General features: G+C 37.4%; 1 protein-coding gene across 6 annotated transcripts in view; it reads right to left on the bottom strand.

Moving 5' to 3' along the window:
* The window catches only part of ATRNL1 (attractin like 1), a 396494-nt gene that overhangs the window by 48336 nt on the left and 332888 nt on the right, over positions 1 to 15270 (bottom strand). For 2 of the 6 annotated variants that reach the window (XM_032445435.1, XM_015867395.2), the window contains one exon: positions 2778 to 2892. In XM_032445435.1, the coding sequence (XP_032301326.1) occupies positions 2778 to 2892 (115 nt within the window). Of the gene's footprint in view, positions 1 to 1454; positions 2502 to 2777; positions 2893 to 15270 lie in introns of those variants that run through there. The other 4 variants (XR_004307736.1, XR_004307738.1, XM_032445436.1 and 1 more) reach the window with 3 other exon arrangements.

Genomic DNA, 15270 nt, shown 5'->3' with positions numbered 1-15270 from the left:
AAGCTCAGAACATTTTGTGCAGGATGTAGAGAACACTCAGGTCTCCAATGGGACATATGGTCCCTCCTAGAGAAGTTTTTGCCATGCATAGCCTTTGGCCAAAACCCACCATCTGTAGTTTCAACTATTCTCACAGCTGCTGATAAAGGTGAAGCATAGAACATATGGTGTAGAAACAGTAACCTTTACATTGGAATTATTATTTTTAAACTTTCAGGGAGACTATTTAAGCACAATATTTACTAATATAAACCCTGGAAACAAGTAGAACCCACTTTTAAGCATAGCAGGTTATTAAAAACATATGACTACAGCTCTTAATAACTCCAGAACTGAGTACCTTAGTTATCAGTGAATATATCAGCATTCTTGATTTTAAAGAAAACATGATGCAGAGCAATACAGGTAGTTTTTCCTTGTATTTCAGACACACATGCAAGAAACAAAACCTACAATCTCTCATTGTGAACTAAGAATCAGTATCTTTGACATATCATTTAAACAAATGTTTGACACATCGCCCATTTTATCCTAGAATGATCCCAATAAGCATGAAAATGATTATATGCAAGTAATAGAGGATTCTGAAATTACTTGGCAAGACATAATTGCTGAACATATTACTTACATCCACCTAAATATCATTGTTTTAACCTAGCTTAGGTCATAAGGGAAACCAACTGCACAGCAAACATATGTCAGCTGTACAAAACTTCCACATCATTTCAAATGACTTGGCACAGTTCACAGCATCTGCTCCCTGAAAGTCCAGGAAAGAAGCAGCAGGTAGTGCTGCAGGACAGGAACAAAGTGGATTAGTAGAGTTGCAGAGATGCCAACAAACTTGCGTAATAGCTTCTGCCCAGACTATGCATGGTTACGGACAGTGAAAGCAGTTCATGAGTACCAAAATTCATTACACTTAGGAAAAATGATTATGGCAATATGGTCTGATATAATCTAATGGTTGAATCAGCATGGCTGCACACCTCAAGCATTCCTATTTGCTTTTGACCCTGAACAAAGTAGGAGTTGCAGATGGGGACTAAAAAACGTCAGATGTTTCTAAATAATAAAGTGTCATAATGAGCAACTGAGGAAAAGGATTTAAAACATATCCTACAAAGCTGACTAGAGGTAAGTAATAAAATAGAGGAAGACAATTTATATACAAAGAGGTATGTTCTTTCACATTGAGAAACTGAAATGACACATCTGTTGCATTGTTGAACTCAACTACAGGTTTGAAATGCCTGTGTTTCATATGCAGCAAAGATAAGCAATTACTTCTTAAAATATTTAAATAAATAGTGAATAGAAACTGACGATGAAGCAACTAGTTAAGCACATTTTACTGCACAGAGACAAATCGAAAACAAACAAAAAAACCTAAACATTTTAAGCTCTGCTTCAGCAATTAGTTTTAATTTCTTTCATAACATTTTTCCCTGTAAGACTATAAACACCTTTCGTTTGTTTCATTTCCTTAAAACACGAACAGGGAATACTTCAAATATCCTTCCTCTTTCACTGCTGTTTTCAGAGCACTTACATTTATATGCTTTTTCTGAGCAATGCATTTCACAAAGTATCAGTAACACTTGTTTTCGTAGCATGTACAGAAATTCCAAGCTACAAACTGCATTTTAAGAACTAAATCCTCATCTCAGAGCTCAGGAAGAAAACAAACAAACAAGCAAACACAACAAAACAAATAACAGAGGGCCATAAAGCACAAAAGAGAAGATTGCTGTGCTTATTTCAAAAAGAAGTCAACTGAGTTTGCCCTCATCATCATTACTCAGTACTTTTTAATCTCTCAAATGGATTTTAAAGGTTAAGATGCTATCTTTTTGGCTCTTAATAATAAAAGTAAGCATTGAAGCATATTTTCTGGCTTACAAGTGTTTTTGGTCCATACCATGCAGCACATCATTCACTGCAAAGGTGTTCCTGTTAGCAAACCTTGTGACGAATTCTGAAAGAGCAAAGTCCTCATTTGTGCAGTGCCAGACTACTGTCTGAACTTTGTTATATTTCCATTTTGTGTCACATCATCAAAGGCAGTATTTAAAGGACCAAAAATTGTATAAAATATCTCCTAAGCAGGAGGTACCTACATAAGAAGTCTCCAATGGTTTTGTACAACAGTCTAACAGGGATCAGATAAGAGACCACCATGAGCAGTACTTCCAGGTAATGCAAATGCTACTTTAAAATAAACCAGGATCATTCCAAGTGTGGACATATTCCTAATAAAGCAGACAGATTCACTTACAAAATCCCAGGATTCATTCAACAGGCATTCTGGTAAATGTTAGGATTTTAATTGAATCCCAAACAGCATAGCATTGGCATTTATTTCTTTTGGTGCAAAGAAACTTACTTAGCGCACTAAATGTGAACTCAAGTGAAAATACTCATTGCCGCTCCCTTCACAGAATCATTTACAGCAAATGAACTGAGATTGTAGAAGCTGTCACACATGAAAATGCTCTGTCCTGCAAAAAAAAAAACTGGTGTGCAATGGCATGCATCGACACTTCCTGAAGTAATATGTACACACACCAGCTTAGTTTGCCCAATGGGCTTTTTATACAAGATACCACATCAAATTCCAGGTGAAAATTCCTCATTAAACACCAAGTCCAAACCAAACACCTTGACTCAACAGCTACTTGCATTCATATGCTGTGCAACATTTTGCTTGTGCGCAATTGTCCACACAGACTGCACTGCAGGAGGATGGACTTAATGCCTACCAGCATAAGCCTTACCTGACTGACCCGGGGGTGGGACTCCCGATGATCCTCTTGGCAGACATAAAAACACTGTGAGGACGGCGGCTTTGTTTCCTGAACACGGCTCGATGGCAATTGGTTTGGGAGCACCCTGGAAAAGGAAGGGACTCGTGTAACGACCAACAGAGATTTCTGTTATATTTTTATTTGAGCTTCCTAATTTTAAGGTTCACCGTTAACAGTATGGAGATACTTTTCCCCAATTAGCTCTTTGCTTTTAAGCAGATTGTCCTATTTGTATTAATTGACTGAAAAACAGGCTTTAACAGCCCACACTGCAAATCTAATCAGACTGAAAAAAAATGAAATGATCGTAAAGACAGCAAAATTGTTCTCTTCATTTTATACCTCACTAAATCTAGCAATTTCAACTTCTTCAGCTTGGAAAGAGGCAAAACATTTTTTGGTACACACAGTGGTCTCTGAGAATAGCAAGATTTCCCATATTGTAAGAACAAGAAATACCTGCCTGCAAGAATAGTGTTTCTACAGCCAGCAACCACTTAAATCCCTCCTAAAGTCAAAATCATTAAACAGAAAAAAAAAAAAATTTATATATATAAAGATCCTTCTTCAGTTTCCCTTACCAGTAGTTCTTCTCTGAATCTGTCCCTATAAACAAAGAGTTTCCTTGTGGCATATCCTTATTTTTTATTTTTCTTTAAACATAGGCATAAAAACTAGCACAGTGTTATTTAATGACATAAAACCAGAAACTCCCTTCAAATGTTGGCTGCTCAACTATAACCTTACTTTGTCTCACACAAAACTAGGATAACAGTGCTTATCCTGGCAGGAGGTATCTGCTGTTACTTCTCTTTTATTAACTATACAGATCTTCTAATTTACAGTTAGCTTTTGACTAAATGGTTACTGCCATCTTGCTCACTAGTTTCCAAGACATGGGATCTAGAAGGAAGCAGAGCATCCCACAAAGCAACAGAATGGTAAGTTTCTATTATGACAATTTATTATGTTTCCATATTTACACCAGTCAGTATTTTGTGCTTGCTAAGAGATAGGCATTTTACTTTTGAGAGTTTAAATGTTTAGTCAACTGCTAAAGATATTTCTGAAAACATTAGGTCAAAAATCAGCACAAGCATTTGTTTCTCTCCTTATTCATAAGTTTTTAGAATGTCTGTCATGTTCCAAAGCTAAATACCAGTTTGATGTTTTCATTCAAAATTCAAAGCCATAAAACTTTCCATTTACATGCAAAATGCAAAGTATATATAAATGTCAACTGATTCACATACCCTAAGAAGAATGAGAGTCTAGCCAAGTTAAATACACTGTGAAGTATTGATAGAAGGAAAACAAAGGCAATTCCATCATTGGAAGAAATTATTTTCCATTCTTCTACCACAAAGTAACCAACATTTATTCCTGCTCAGCAGAGATAAGAAAGTAGAGAATACTGCAATAAATTGAACAATAGATAAATATACTTAATTTTACTACTTGGTTGTATTTGAATGGTATTTTCATTAATTCATTTAAGGCAACAGTGTTAAGATAACTTGGGTGAGTAGTGTCATCTAATTTAAAATTGCTAGTACAAAGTGAATGACACAAAATGGTACAAAATGTCATTGACACCTAACCAAATGATGACACATAAAAAATAAAATGTCAGATGTTTCAGCTAACAACAATCACATTAAAAAAAAAAAAAGAGCATAAGGAAATGTAGATAAACCAAGTGGACTGCATCTGTAGCACTTAATATAGTTTTCTGTAACTCAGTGGTCTCACACTGGCCACAGCAACAGAGGAGAACAGACTCTGCGGTTGTGTAAGCTGGCGTGTATGTCTTGATTTCCACTGATGTATGACAAGCAAAACATCTGAACAAGCACTATATGATTATGTTCCAAAGCTACTGTATAAAACACGTGAACAGAACCACACTAATATACTAGCAGCATTGATTGCACACACAAAAGAAGCCTCAGTGGATTACTGGAAAAAATATAGTATGGAAAATATTTATTCTTAAGCTTTGACTCACACATGTTGAATGGCAATGTAAAGAAAACCATAATAGTGGTAATTTTTTCTGATCACAGCATTTTATATGGGAAAGGGTCTTCATGGGATCATTCAGATTAGCAGCTACTCTGTAATCTGGGCTGTTGAAATCTAATCAAACAAGCATAGGCAAAGGGTAACAATACATAACATACCAGCACTGACAACAGCCTGACATGATGCAAAAAACTCTCTGCCAATTTTTCCCACCCACTATTCCATGCTTTCATGAACTTCTACCTCTTATACTTTCAGTTCTCAGAATATTAGGCTCCCAGCTGCCATACACTCCTGTTACACCTCCCACAGCACCAAAATATGTGCCCCTAATTCCAGTTCTTTCCACCAGTTCCCTGCTCCCAGCCATCCACATAGGAATGCAGCTCTCTGCCAGTTAAGTTCTGCTCACTGAGGTCCCATACTTCCCACCTCACCTTGCCACAGCTCTCCATCCTTAGAGAGCATATGCTATTAAAATAATTAGCATTACTAGTGAAAGTAATGGAGCATTTAAGTCATCTCTCTTGATATGTCACAAAGTCAAGTAAAATAAGATGGTTCCTTTCTATTTATGCTAGTCAGTGTCTAAGGGGCATTTAGGTAGTGCTCTCATCATTGTGCTTCAGCTTCTGGTTCACCCTGGAGGGCTCAGGTAGTTGGACTGGTTGATCTTTGAAGGACTCTTCCAATCCTATTCTATCTAAAAAGGCAAACAACTACCATTCTTCATTTGAAATTGTATATTGGAACACAGTATATGCAAACACACCATTGAAAGGGAAAAAAAAAAATAAAAAAAATCATCGCTGTCTTTTAATTCGATGAATAATTGCTGGATTATAAATCAAAATCATGACATTCTTCTATTGCTGTGTAATATAAAACCTTTCAGTAACAGATCTTGTTCTTTTCTGTTTGAAGCTTTTACTAATACTTTTCAAAACACAATTGGAGGAAATTTTCAGATAAATATTTTTCAGAGGGCCTCATCCAAAAATCAAATGCATTAGAAATTTTCTGTTTGTGCTTATAAATCAGGATCCTTTACCAAAAGTTATGACTGAAAAAGCCGATTTATCTTACCTCACATCACTCAGATTTGAAAGCACAAAGCCACAGAAGCATAGAGCAAATGATAATAATTTTGATACCCCAAGGTTTGTCTGTTGTTTAAAGATAAATATATAACCATGAATCAAACTTATTTCCTGGTGACATAACATGTGCTCTAAAATGTGCCATTTATTTTGCCCTTTTCACTTGTTTTTTTTGGAAGAGATAAGGCACGCTTTTACTCGCCCAAAGCATTCAGCTACCATGACTTACTTACTAGAATCATTATTTTTTTCCCCTACTCAGAAAGAAGACATTTACATTTCTGCCAAAAAGCATAAATGACAACCACGGCGTTCACAAAACTTTATCAGTGGAATGCAGAATAAACAAACACTTCTCTTATTAAACAGCCCTTCGCTCTCTAACCCTTTTCTTACACACTGACAGAAAGAGACACGTCATGGGGGGAGGGGAAGAAAACCAGAAAGGGATAAAACAGTGAAAGAACAGATATTATTGATTTTGACAAAAGAAAACTAAGTCAGTGGTTGTAGAATAAAAATGAGGAGATGACACGGAATAAAACAGAGTAAAACATTTTAAATGGTTCAGTTACAAAACCAAATATCAGAAGTCTTCCTGGGGTTTGACATTTGGTCAAAGAAACGGTTCTCCACTCTTCAGATTTGTTTTAAAAGATCTAGTTCTTGCCTATCCCCCTGAGCACATGAGGAACTAACGAAGTTGGGGAAGATTCTTGGCTCACCTCTGATCTGTTTCTATCAGAAATAAATTCAGATGGGATTTCACAGAATCACAGAATTGTAGGGGTTGGAAGGGACCTCTAGAGATCACCAAGTCCAAACCCCCTGCCAAATCAGGCTCCCTACACCACGTCACACAGGTAGGCGTCCAGGTGGGTCTTAAATATCTCCAGAGAAGGAGACTCCACCACCTCCCTGGGCAGCCTGTTCCAGTGCTCCGTCACCCTCACTGTAAAGAAGTTCTTCCGCACATTCGTGCAGAACTTCCTATGCTGTACTTTCATCCCATTACCCCTAGTCCTATCCCCACGCACGATTTGTTTTTCTCAGTACAAAGGGCAGATAACAGTACCACTGTTACTGGCAGAAAAATATTGTATTAAAATTATTTTATTTACTGTAACCTACTACATCTGCTTTCTTATGAAAAGAAACAAAACAGGTTTACTTCTAAATACTGAAAGCCTATCAAACCTTGCATTATGTTTAAGAATAACTCAGGTGAGCAGTTTCAGGCATGCAGCCCAAGAAAAAGATGGGAAATGCATTCTGCTATTTGTAGTTGGCAGGAGTGGCAACAATGCAGTAGCATAAAGAGGAGGGAGGTAAGATAAGAGAAGATAACGATGACTAAGGAGATGTTCATAGGTCAACTATAATGGTTTGGAACCTCTATGGACAAAATGCAGCAACACTTTAGCATTGATTTTCATATATATATCAATGAAAATACTTCTTAACCTATAAAAAGTGAAAAGGGTTTTAGCTCTGTCTATATTCCAAGAACTGGTTTCTTGCAGAAGTGCCACAGAACTTCAGATTTTCAGTATAAAGTAATATATATATATTTCTGTTCAGCATTCTAAGTTAAGTGAATTCAATTTTTAAAAGTGTGTTATTATGCCATAAGACAAATAGATCACGTAAGACTTAATGGCTCCAATCTCATGCCAAAAAAGCAATTAGAAAATTGAATCAAGGAATTAAGGATTAATGTGAGCATCTTACACCTGTCAGCAGTAATAAGTATTTTGACAAGAACAGAATAAGGTTTGACAATGTGCACAAATACAGATCTGATATATAAATCAAGTATTAAAATGCAAACAGTTATGCATTAATCACTTTAATGTTTCTTAGCTAAAATGGTTTTGGTTCTACTTACGAGAATTCACTATAAATAAAGCTTGATCTCTTATACTTGAACATAACTTATTCTTCTTGTTTTAGTTATAAATGATGCTGATTTAAACTTAGTTTTTAATCATATTATTAAATTAGAATTAATCAGGTGAATTTCACATGAGCTAAGCTTGACAGTTTGGCAAACAAGCAACCAAATCTATTGTTACAATAGGATTAATATCAGACTTAAAACACAGGGTGAAAAGAGGAAATGTTTCTACTGAAGAGGAGGATGAAAGGTATAATTTATACCTATGTTATAAGTGTACACATCTTCCTTTTCTCTTGTCTTCAGCTTATTTTTCTGAATTCTTTGATTAGTTTCTGAGTTTGAGTAATTTTTTCCTGATTTCTTTGAATGATTTCTGAAGTTTCAGATTAAGAGAAGAACCTCAGTACTTAAGTTGACCAAATTTAGATACGTATATGCAAAAATTAAGAGCCTTTAAACTTTGTTAATATATTAGCTTCAATATTAACCTTTTCCCAATAGCTATTCTCTAGGCACCACCTCATTGCTCTTACACCTATTAAATATACACTGCCAATTCTGCAGCTGTCCTTATTGTGGGAGCTCAGGTTGGGCAGCTGCCTAGTAAAACACATTCACCAAACGAGGCTCTACAATACAATTGTAGCCACCTCATTTGGAAACACAGTTACAAGCAGAAGTAGCTCTGTTCTTCCTGGAAAGAAAATTCCTTTTGGTTTTCCTACTCCGTAATTTGTATGTACTTTCTTGAGGTGATTTATCCAAAAGCTGAAGGTGGAGAGTAAAGAGTTGTGATCATTCTGACCACTTTTAGTAGAGTAATGCCGACATTTCAACAGTGCAAAAGAGAAAAAGAATATCACCTTCTCAAACCCACAGAATTTCATTGATGTCATTCGCTTCAGACATTTTTCTGGAGAAACTCCAAATGTCCCCTGGAAGGGACCTCAAAGACCAGGTAGTTCCAACCCCCCTGCCATGAGCAGGGACAACTTCTATGAGACCAGCTTGCCAAAAGCCCCAACAAACCTGGTCTAGCACAGCTCCAGTGATGGGGCACCCACAGCATCTCTGGCAGCTGTGCCTCATTGCCCTCTGAGTAAAGAACTTCTTCTATGCACCTTTATCTAAACCTGCACTGTCTTTTTAAGTTGTTAGTCCTTGTCCTATCACTACAATTAATTAGCCTTAATGACATGGCAATAGGAAAAAAAAAAAAAAAGCTTTCACCAAGCATCCTTTATGTATCCACAGAAATACATTTTAGGAAATATTGCAACCAAATAAATCAGCAAGGCTGGAGTTATGAACTTCTTTTTGCAGCTGGCACAGGAAGCACCCATTCTTCATATGACCCTGGGGTTTTACTGAAATTATTTCATTCACTAAAGATTTTCACTTAATCCACGCCATAGAGTTCCTCTCAAAATTAGAGAGTGGAAAGCTTTACCTCAGCTTGACCTGCAGAAACGTCCCAGAGCCTGAGAGTCATCAAGGCTCTGCAATTCTACACTGCAGCTTCTTTTGCCCCAGGATCTCCCAATGATTTATAACTTCAGCTAATGAGGTCTCAGTAGCCCAAATGAGGTACATATCCACTTTACCCACAGCAGTAAAAGCTGCAGAGCATCTAAAGACTATCTTAAAATTCTTCTGCCTCTACTGAGGAGAGCTTGAGGCAACTGCCTTGCATCTGCAATGGAGTCACACAGCCTGTGCTGATTTCCTGGGAGGGGTCTATCAGCTCCATTCAGCCTCTGAACACTTCTGCAGCAGCTAATGGAGCTCAGAACAGGCTGATGGACAGTATAATGGGACATGACAAAACAAAAAACAAGCCAACCTTTATTAAACTTTCTTTAAAAAAACCAAACAAACTAATTTTGCCCCACTCCTTTAGCAGGCTATAAATCTCAGTTAATTTCCTTACTTCAAACAAGCCACCGAAATCTCAGATATATTAGTGCATTAATTTCCATAAGAAAAACAGTGGGAATTAAAAAGAACACAGTGTGATTTACCAAGCTGTGATTATGGCATCAGTGATCGAAATACATTGTTATCCCTCAGCTTATTGTTTTACTTCCCTGTCACAACTGTACCAATACATAACAATGGGCTGCCTTCATATTTGCAGACTTTTCTGATTAGAACGTGGCTGCCACTTATCAATGGTTATGTACAGACACTGAATTTATTTATCAACTTGAAATTATTTATGCTCAGAAGCGTTGTGTTTCTACTATACGAACTGTACCTGCAAAACAGGCGTGCATTTATTTTGTAACAAAGTTACTCTATCTCCACTTACCTAATAGAGTACATAATTTCAAAAACTAATGTGTCAGATAGTATTTCATTAGCAAGAGAATTATGAATTGATGTTCTGATTAAAGCTGAAGCCACAAGGAACACCTGCAGATGCATTTATTTTCAGTAGGGTTTCCAGAACAAACTCCTGCTCAGCTGCCTAGGGGTGGTAATTCTGCTGAATTTGGAGACTACTGTGAACTATCCTGAGGTTTTCTCAAGTTTCACGACTGGATGGAGAGAACACGAGATACTGAGCTTAAATCAAAATATCAAGTGGCTCACATTGCTGTCTGTCTGCATAAGCCATGTCCTATCTGCCTACTGTAAAATAAACTCCAGTTTATTTTACCATTACATCTTGCCCACTAATAGGAGTAACTTCAGGTTAATCTGCAAAATATTGGACTGAACTTCCAGGGGGTGGTGTGTGAAGCAGTTGTGCTGGATTGCTGCCAGAGGAATCCCCAAGAGCCTCCAGAACATTCTCCTATTAAGCTGTCTGGGTCTGATTAAAGCTTGGCAGTGCTAATGTCCAGAAAGAGAAAGAAATTTATCTTGGCAGCAGCCAGCTAGATCCTGTTGGGAAAAGCAACTGAGACCCTATGACTGTGGCATATATGAAGCACTGAGTGTCCTCAGATACTTTCCTGTAAACCCTTCCTGCTGCCATTTCAAATTCAGTAAGTCTGGTGCTGTGCAGTGAAGTGATGCTAATGGGTATTTGTTTTCCAGATGGGTGTATTTGTTGGGTCTCCAAGGATCGGAAACAAGAAGTGGAGAATTTCATTATTCCTTTACAATTCAACCTTAAAGGCTCACGCCGATGAAAATTCACATTTTCACTGGTGACAAATCACTGACAGCCCACCACTGAAAACTGAGCTGATAAATTAAATCTAGATTGTCACTGCTACGTGTTAGAGTGGTTACTTTACCACCAATTACCTGCAAAATGTGAACATGGTCCCTCCAGAGCCACGCCTGTCCTTTTAGGGAGGGAAAGATGAAGGATGAAGGCCTCATGTCCAGGCTGGCAAGAGCGTCTGCCATGGTGGGCATGAAGGGAATGCTGAGCACAACACAAACTACTTTCTTTAGAACCAAATGCAACCTAAGGCCAATGTTTCTAAAACATCCACGAGGTGGAAAAACTTGTGCTATACTTTGCTCAGAGTGGGCCACAAAAAACTCAGTCCGTCCTTTCTGCAGTGACTTTGGGAGAGAATTGAGAAGTTCTGTCTGGTGGCATTTTTCATTATCACAGGGACTTCATTCCTGAAGCTGTGCAGCACCACAGAATAATTAAATATGTGGTTTAATTGTTATTTAGGACATCTATGCCAGACTTCAGGGGTTAGGAAAGGCAAGTATAATTAAACTATATTTCGCATTTCTTGCAGAGAAAATATAGTACACCATATGTCATCCAAAACACACTTCTAGTGAACTTTTTCCAGCAGTGTCTTTTAAGGTTCTTTTGTAACCTTCTGGCCACATGTAGGATGTCTAGTGAATGATAAAGTAAAACACTCATCCTTGGAATCATAATAATAATAAAAAGGAACTAAATCAAGACACACTGCGAAAGCTAGCTGTCAGCAGAGAGGATTAAAGTGCAAACTTGGCAATATTTGTAAAGCAAGAAAAAGAATGCTAATAGCACCAGAATAACAAACGGCTTTCTATCATGACAACTTACACAGATCACAGCCTCCCAAACACAAATAGGCACAAACGGAATGTCTGAAAGTGTGACGTAACTTTTCTTTTGATTGTCCTTGCCATGGTCCAAGGACAGCTATAAAATGCAGACACCATAGCCAAAAGCATTCTGAAACAAATTACCCAGCATTTAAGATCTGAAAGTACATGAAAGTTTTCATGCTAGTGACCATGTGTAGCACTATATGGGGGATCAGATCGTAGTTGCTCCAGCACCAGAAGGAAGAAACAATCAAACTTCTCCACCCCAAGGAAAAGACATATGATGGGAACAACAGAGAACATAGTTTTGCTCTTAAGACTCTTGTGAATCTTAAATATCTGAGATATAGATATAAATAAATAACATATTTATGATCATATATGTCAGCTGCCAAAATCAGTACAACACAGAAGTAACATCTGAACTATACTGATTTATATCAACTACAAATCCAATATTACATTATTATTACACATTGGGAGGGGGGTTGAAACTAAGTGATCATGACTGTCCTTTTCAACCCAGGCCATTCTATAATTTTATTATTTTCTTTATAGTTTTGTTAAAAAAAAATCCTGCAAACAAACTTAAGTATTATCACTTAATGTTACTGTCCAAGACTGCTCCCCATCAAGGTTAACACTTAGAGTGGGCACAAACAGAATAGAAACTTCATAGAAACAGCATAGGAAAGGTAACTTTGCCTCCAAGGATGTTATCTGACAAATAATTAGGCACCTGAGAATTAGCGCTTTGTGAAGCTGTTGTGTTAAAACAACCAGGATTACTCGCATGAATGAAACTGTTTTCGTGCATTACCCTTGTTGGTTTAACTCAAAAATGTGGAATACTTCTTTTTTTTTTTTATTTTTTAATAAGAAAAATATTCTTCCTTTAAAATATTACTTTTTTTTTTTTTTTTTTTTAATAGCAAAACGGCAAAGCATAAAGGATTTGCTGAACTAGGATTTCCTGGATCGTGAATTATTTTCCTGACTTAGATGGAAAGCATCGCTTCTCTTTTTCCCCCCTTTCTTTCAGAAAGTACCACATTCTGAGCATGTCGAGTCCCTTGAGCACTGCGAACTGAAAATAAGAAGCTGGATTATGCTCCCATCGTGCAGTTCTGCTGGTAGTTCTGTTCTACTTCTGTTTCGTATGGTACAGCAGGGAACTTCTCTTTATTTTCTATTTTTATTAGTATACAGTCACTGCCACCAAAAATCATTATTCACACTGCATTCTATCGTTCTTACACTTATTGCATGAAAGAACAGAAAAATCTTATTTTTGTTCCAGAAAATGTTTTGGCCTTAAAGTTTACACTGTAAAGCCCAACAGTTCCCAACAATAATACTTCAAAGATCCTTTTTTTCCCCCCAACACACACCTTTTCCAGAGCAAAATGACCATATTTTATTTTTCTTTAATGTTTCCTTGAAAAAGATCTCAGTTGTTTTTGTTTTGTTTTTAACTTCCCATTGAAATTTGCTTCAAATGCACATACTCCGTGAAGATAAAGACTCTATCTTTCTAACTCAATGATTTATTTTCCCTTAGATTTGCATACAGGATTTAACCCACTACAAAGAGTAGAACAGAGGAATGCATGACCTTATCTACGTTCCATAGAATGAAACACTTACTTTTTGCTGCATGCAACCTCTAGTGTATTTTCTCAGTGACTAGGCTAATATGGAAAATTGTGCATTTCATCATTATTTCTAATTCCCCTTCCCTCTTGTCTCCCTACCCCTTCACTACACCTTTCCAGTCCTACGGTGTTCTTTTCAAAGAAATAAATGCCCCAGATCAGATGTCGCCAGCTAATACAATAAGCAGAAGAAGCAGAATCTTATTTACTTAAACAGTGGCTGAGATTTGAGATCAGTCATTGAGCAGATGTTATTTCTGAAGTTGAAAGCGTTCAATATGATTGTTACTATAGAAACCAAGCTTTGTAAAATATTCCAAACAAACACTTCTTTATTAGCTAGCACTGTAACTATAGTGGTCTGCATTACACTGCATCCCACAGTATGTTATTAACCAGAAAAGAAATACGTGTGGCCGTCTATTTTCAATAGCAACTACAAGACAGGATTTCTATAGGTCTTAAAAGATGCTGTATCATAATACCAGTCGCCCATAAAATGACACATGCTGTATTCATTCAATGCTAAGCTCCAGGCTGTTTCATTTCCCTCCTCCTGTGGACAGCCACACAAATCAGAGCTTCCCTGTTCAGCAACAGTGAAAAACAGGAACCCACTGCTAATTCCTGTGGTTAGATCAGCAGCACAAAACCAGTAGTGGTTTCTAAATGCCAGCCCCAGCCTCTTTAGCAATTAGAACATTATTTGCTCCTTAGAAGACTTCTTAAAGGATCTTTCAGCTGCCAGCCATACCAAACCAGCAGTTCAGACCTGTTGCGTTACTTGTGAATCATTCTAGAAGAGTTCAACACTGAGCATCTGGCTCCAGTGCAGCCAGGTGGAGCCCAGCAGTGCAGGATCCCTGCATCTCAGTGACACAGAGCTGGTTGTGGCTGTTGCTGCCAGGAGACTTAGGAATACCCCCATTAGATCAATCTGCAAAGGAACCATATCTCTTTTGCTACAAATAAAAATACCCACAGGCAGATTACAGGGCATGGAGGACTGAAGTTCAGCAGGTCAAATCTAGCTTCCTGTTATACCACGTAAAATGAAAAACTGTATTTAAGGCTACCCAAACAAATTAGAAGAAAAGTTATTACAGTATATATACACGTCATGTTCCTCTGATGCCTTTCTGTTTTAGAGGCATCCTTAGAAAAGATAAAATGCTATTAATTTTTCAGACTACAAAGATCATCAAAACAGATGGTAGTAAATTCTGATAACTCCAAAGCAGTTCCGATCCTGAACCTGTTGCTGTGTGCTCCAGTTCTCTGCTCAAATAGGAAAATTTTGCTGGAATCTTTCAGAACCTTTTTGGCTCTCTATGTCACGCAGAGCAATTATCCAAGGTTTACAGTTTAATTTAAAGCACAGCCGTGACTCAGGTGACATCAAGGACTCCTGCTTTTCATTACTATGAAACCACACTGTTTTAAAAATGCAGTGATACAATCAGAGAATGAGTAGATGTGTGTATTATTATGGACAAGAGTGGAAGAATATGTGCCAATGGTAATTTCAACACACAGTTCCCCTGCAGTGAGGGAAACAGAAGAGCATAACTAAAAAGCCACTTAAAAAAAACTTTAGTTCTGATTTGCTGTCAGAGACAGTGATAAAAATAAAAACAACCCATAAATCATTTGAAGTTTAAGGAAAGCATGGCAAAAGGAAGTTTTGGAAACAGATGACAAAGCAAGATCACTGCAAGCATGCTTTATGAAGGCAGAGCTACTGGTTAGAACTGACTACATGAGAC

This window comes from Coturnix japonica, chromosome 6, assembly GCF_001577835.2.
Source record: "Coturnix japonica isolate 7356 chromosome 6, Coturnix japonica 2.1, whole genome shotgun sequence".
Taxonomy (NCBI): domain Eukaryota; kingdom Metazoa; phylum Chordata; class Aves; order Galliformes; family Phasianidae; genus Coturnix; species Coturnix japonica.
The sequence above is the reverse complement of the archived record's forward strand: the minus strand, read 5'-3'. Positions and strand labels throughout refer to the sequence as shown.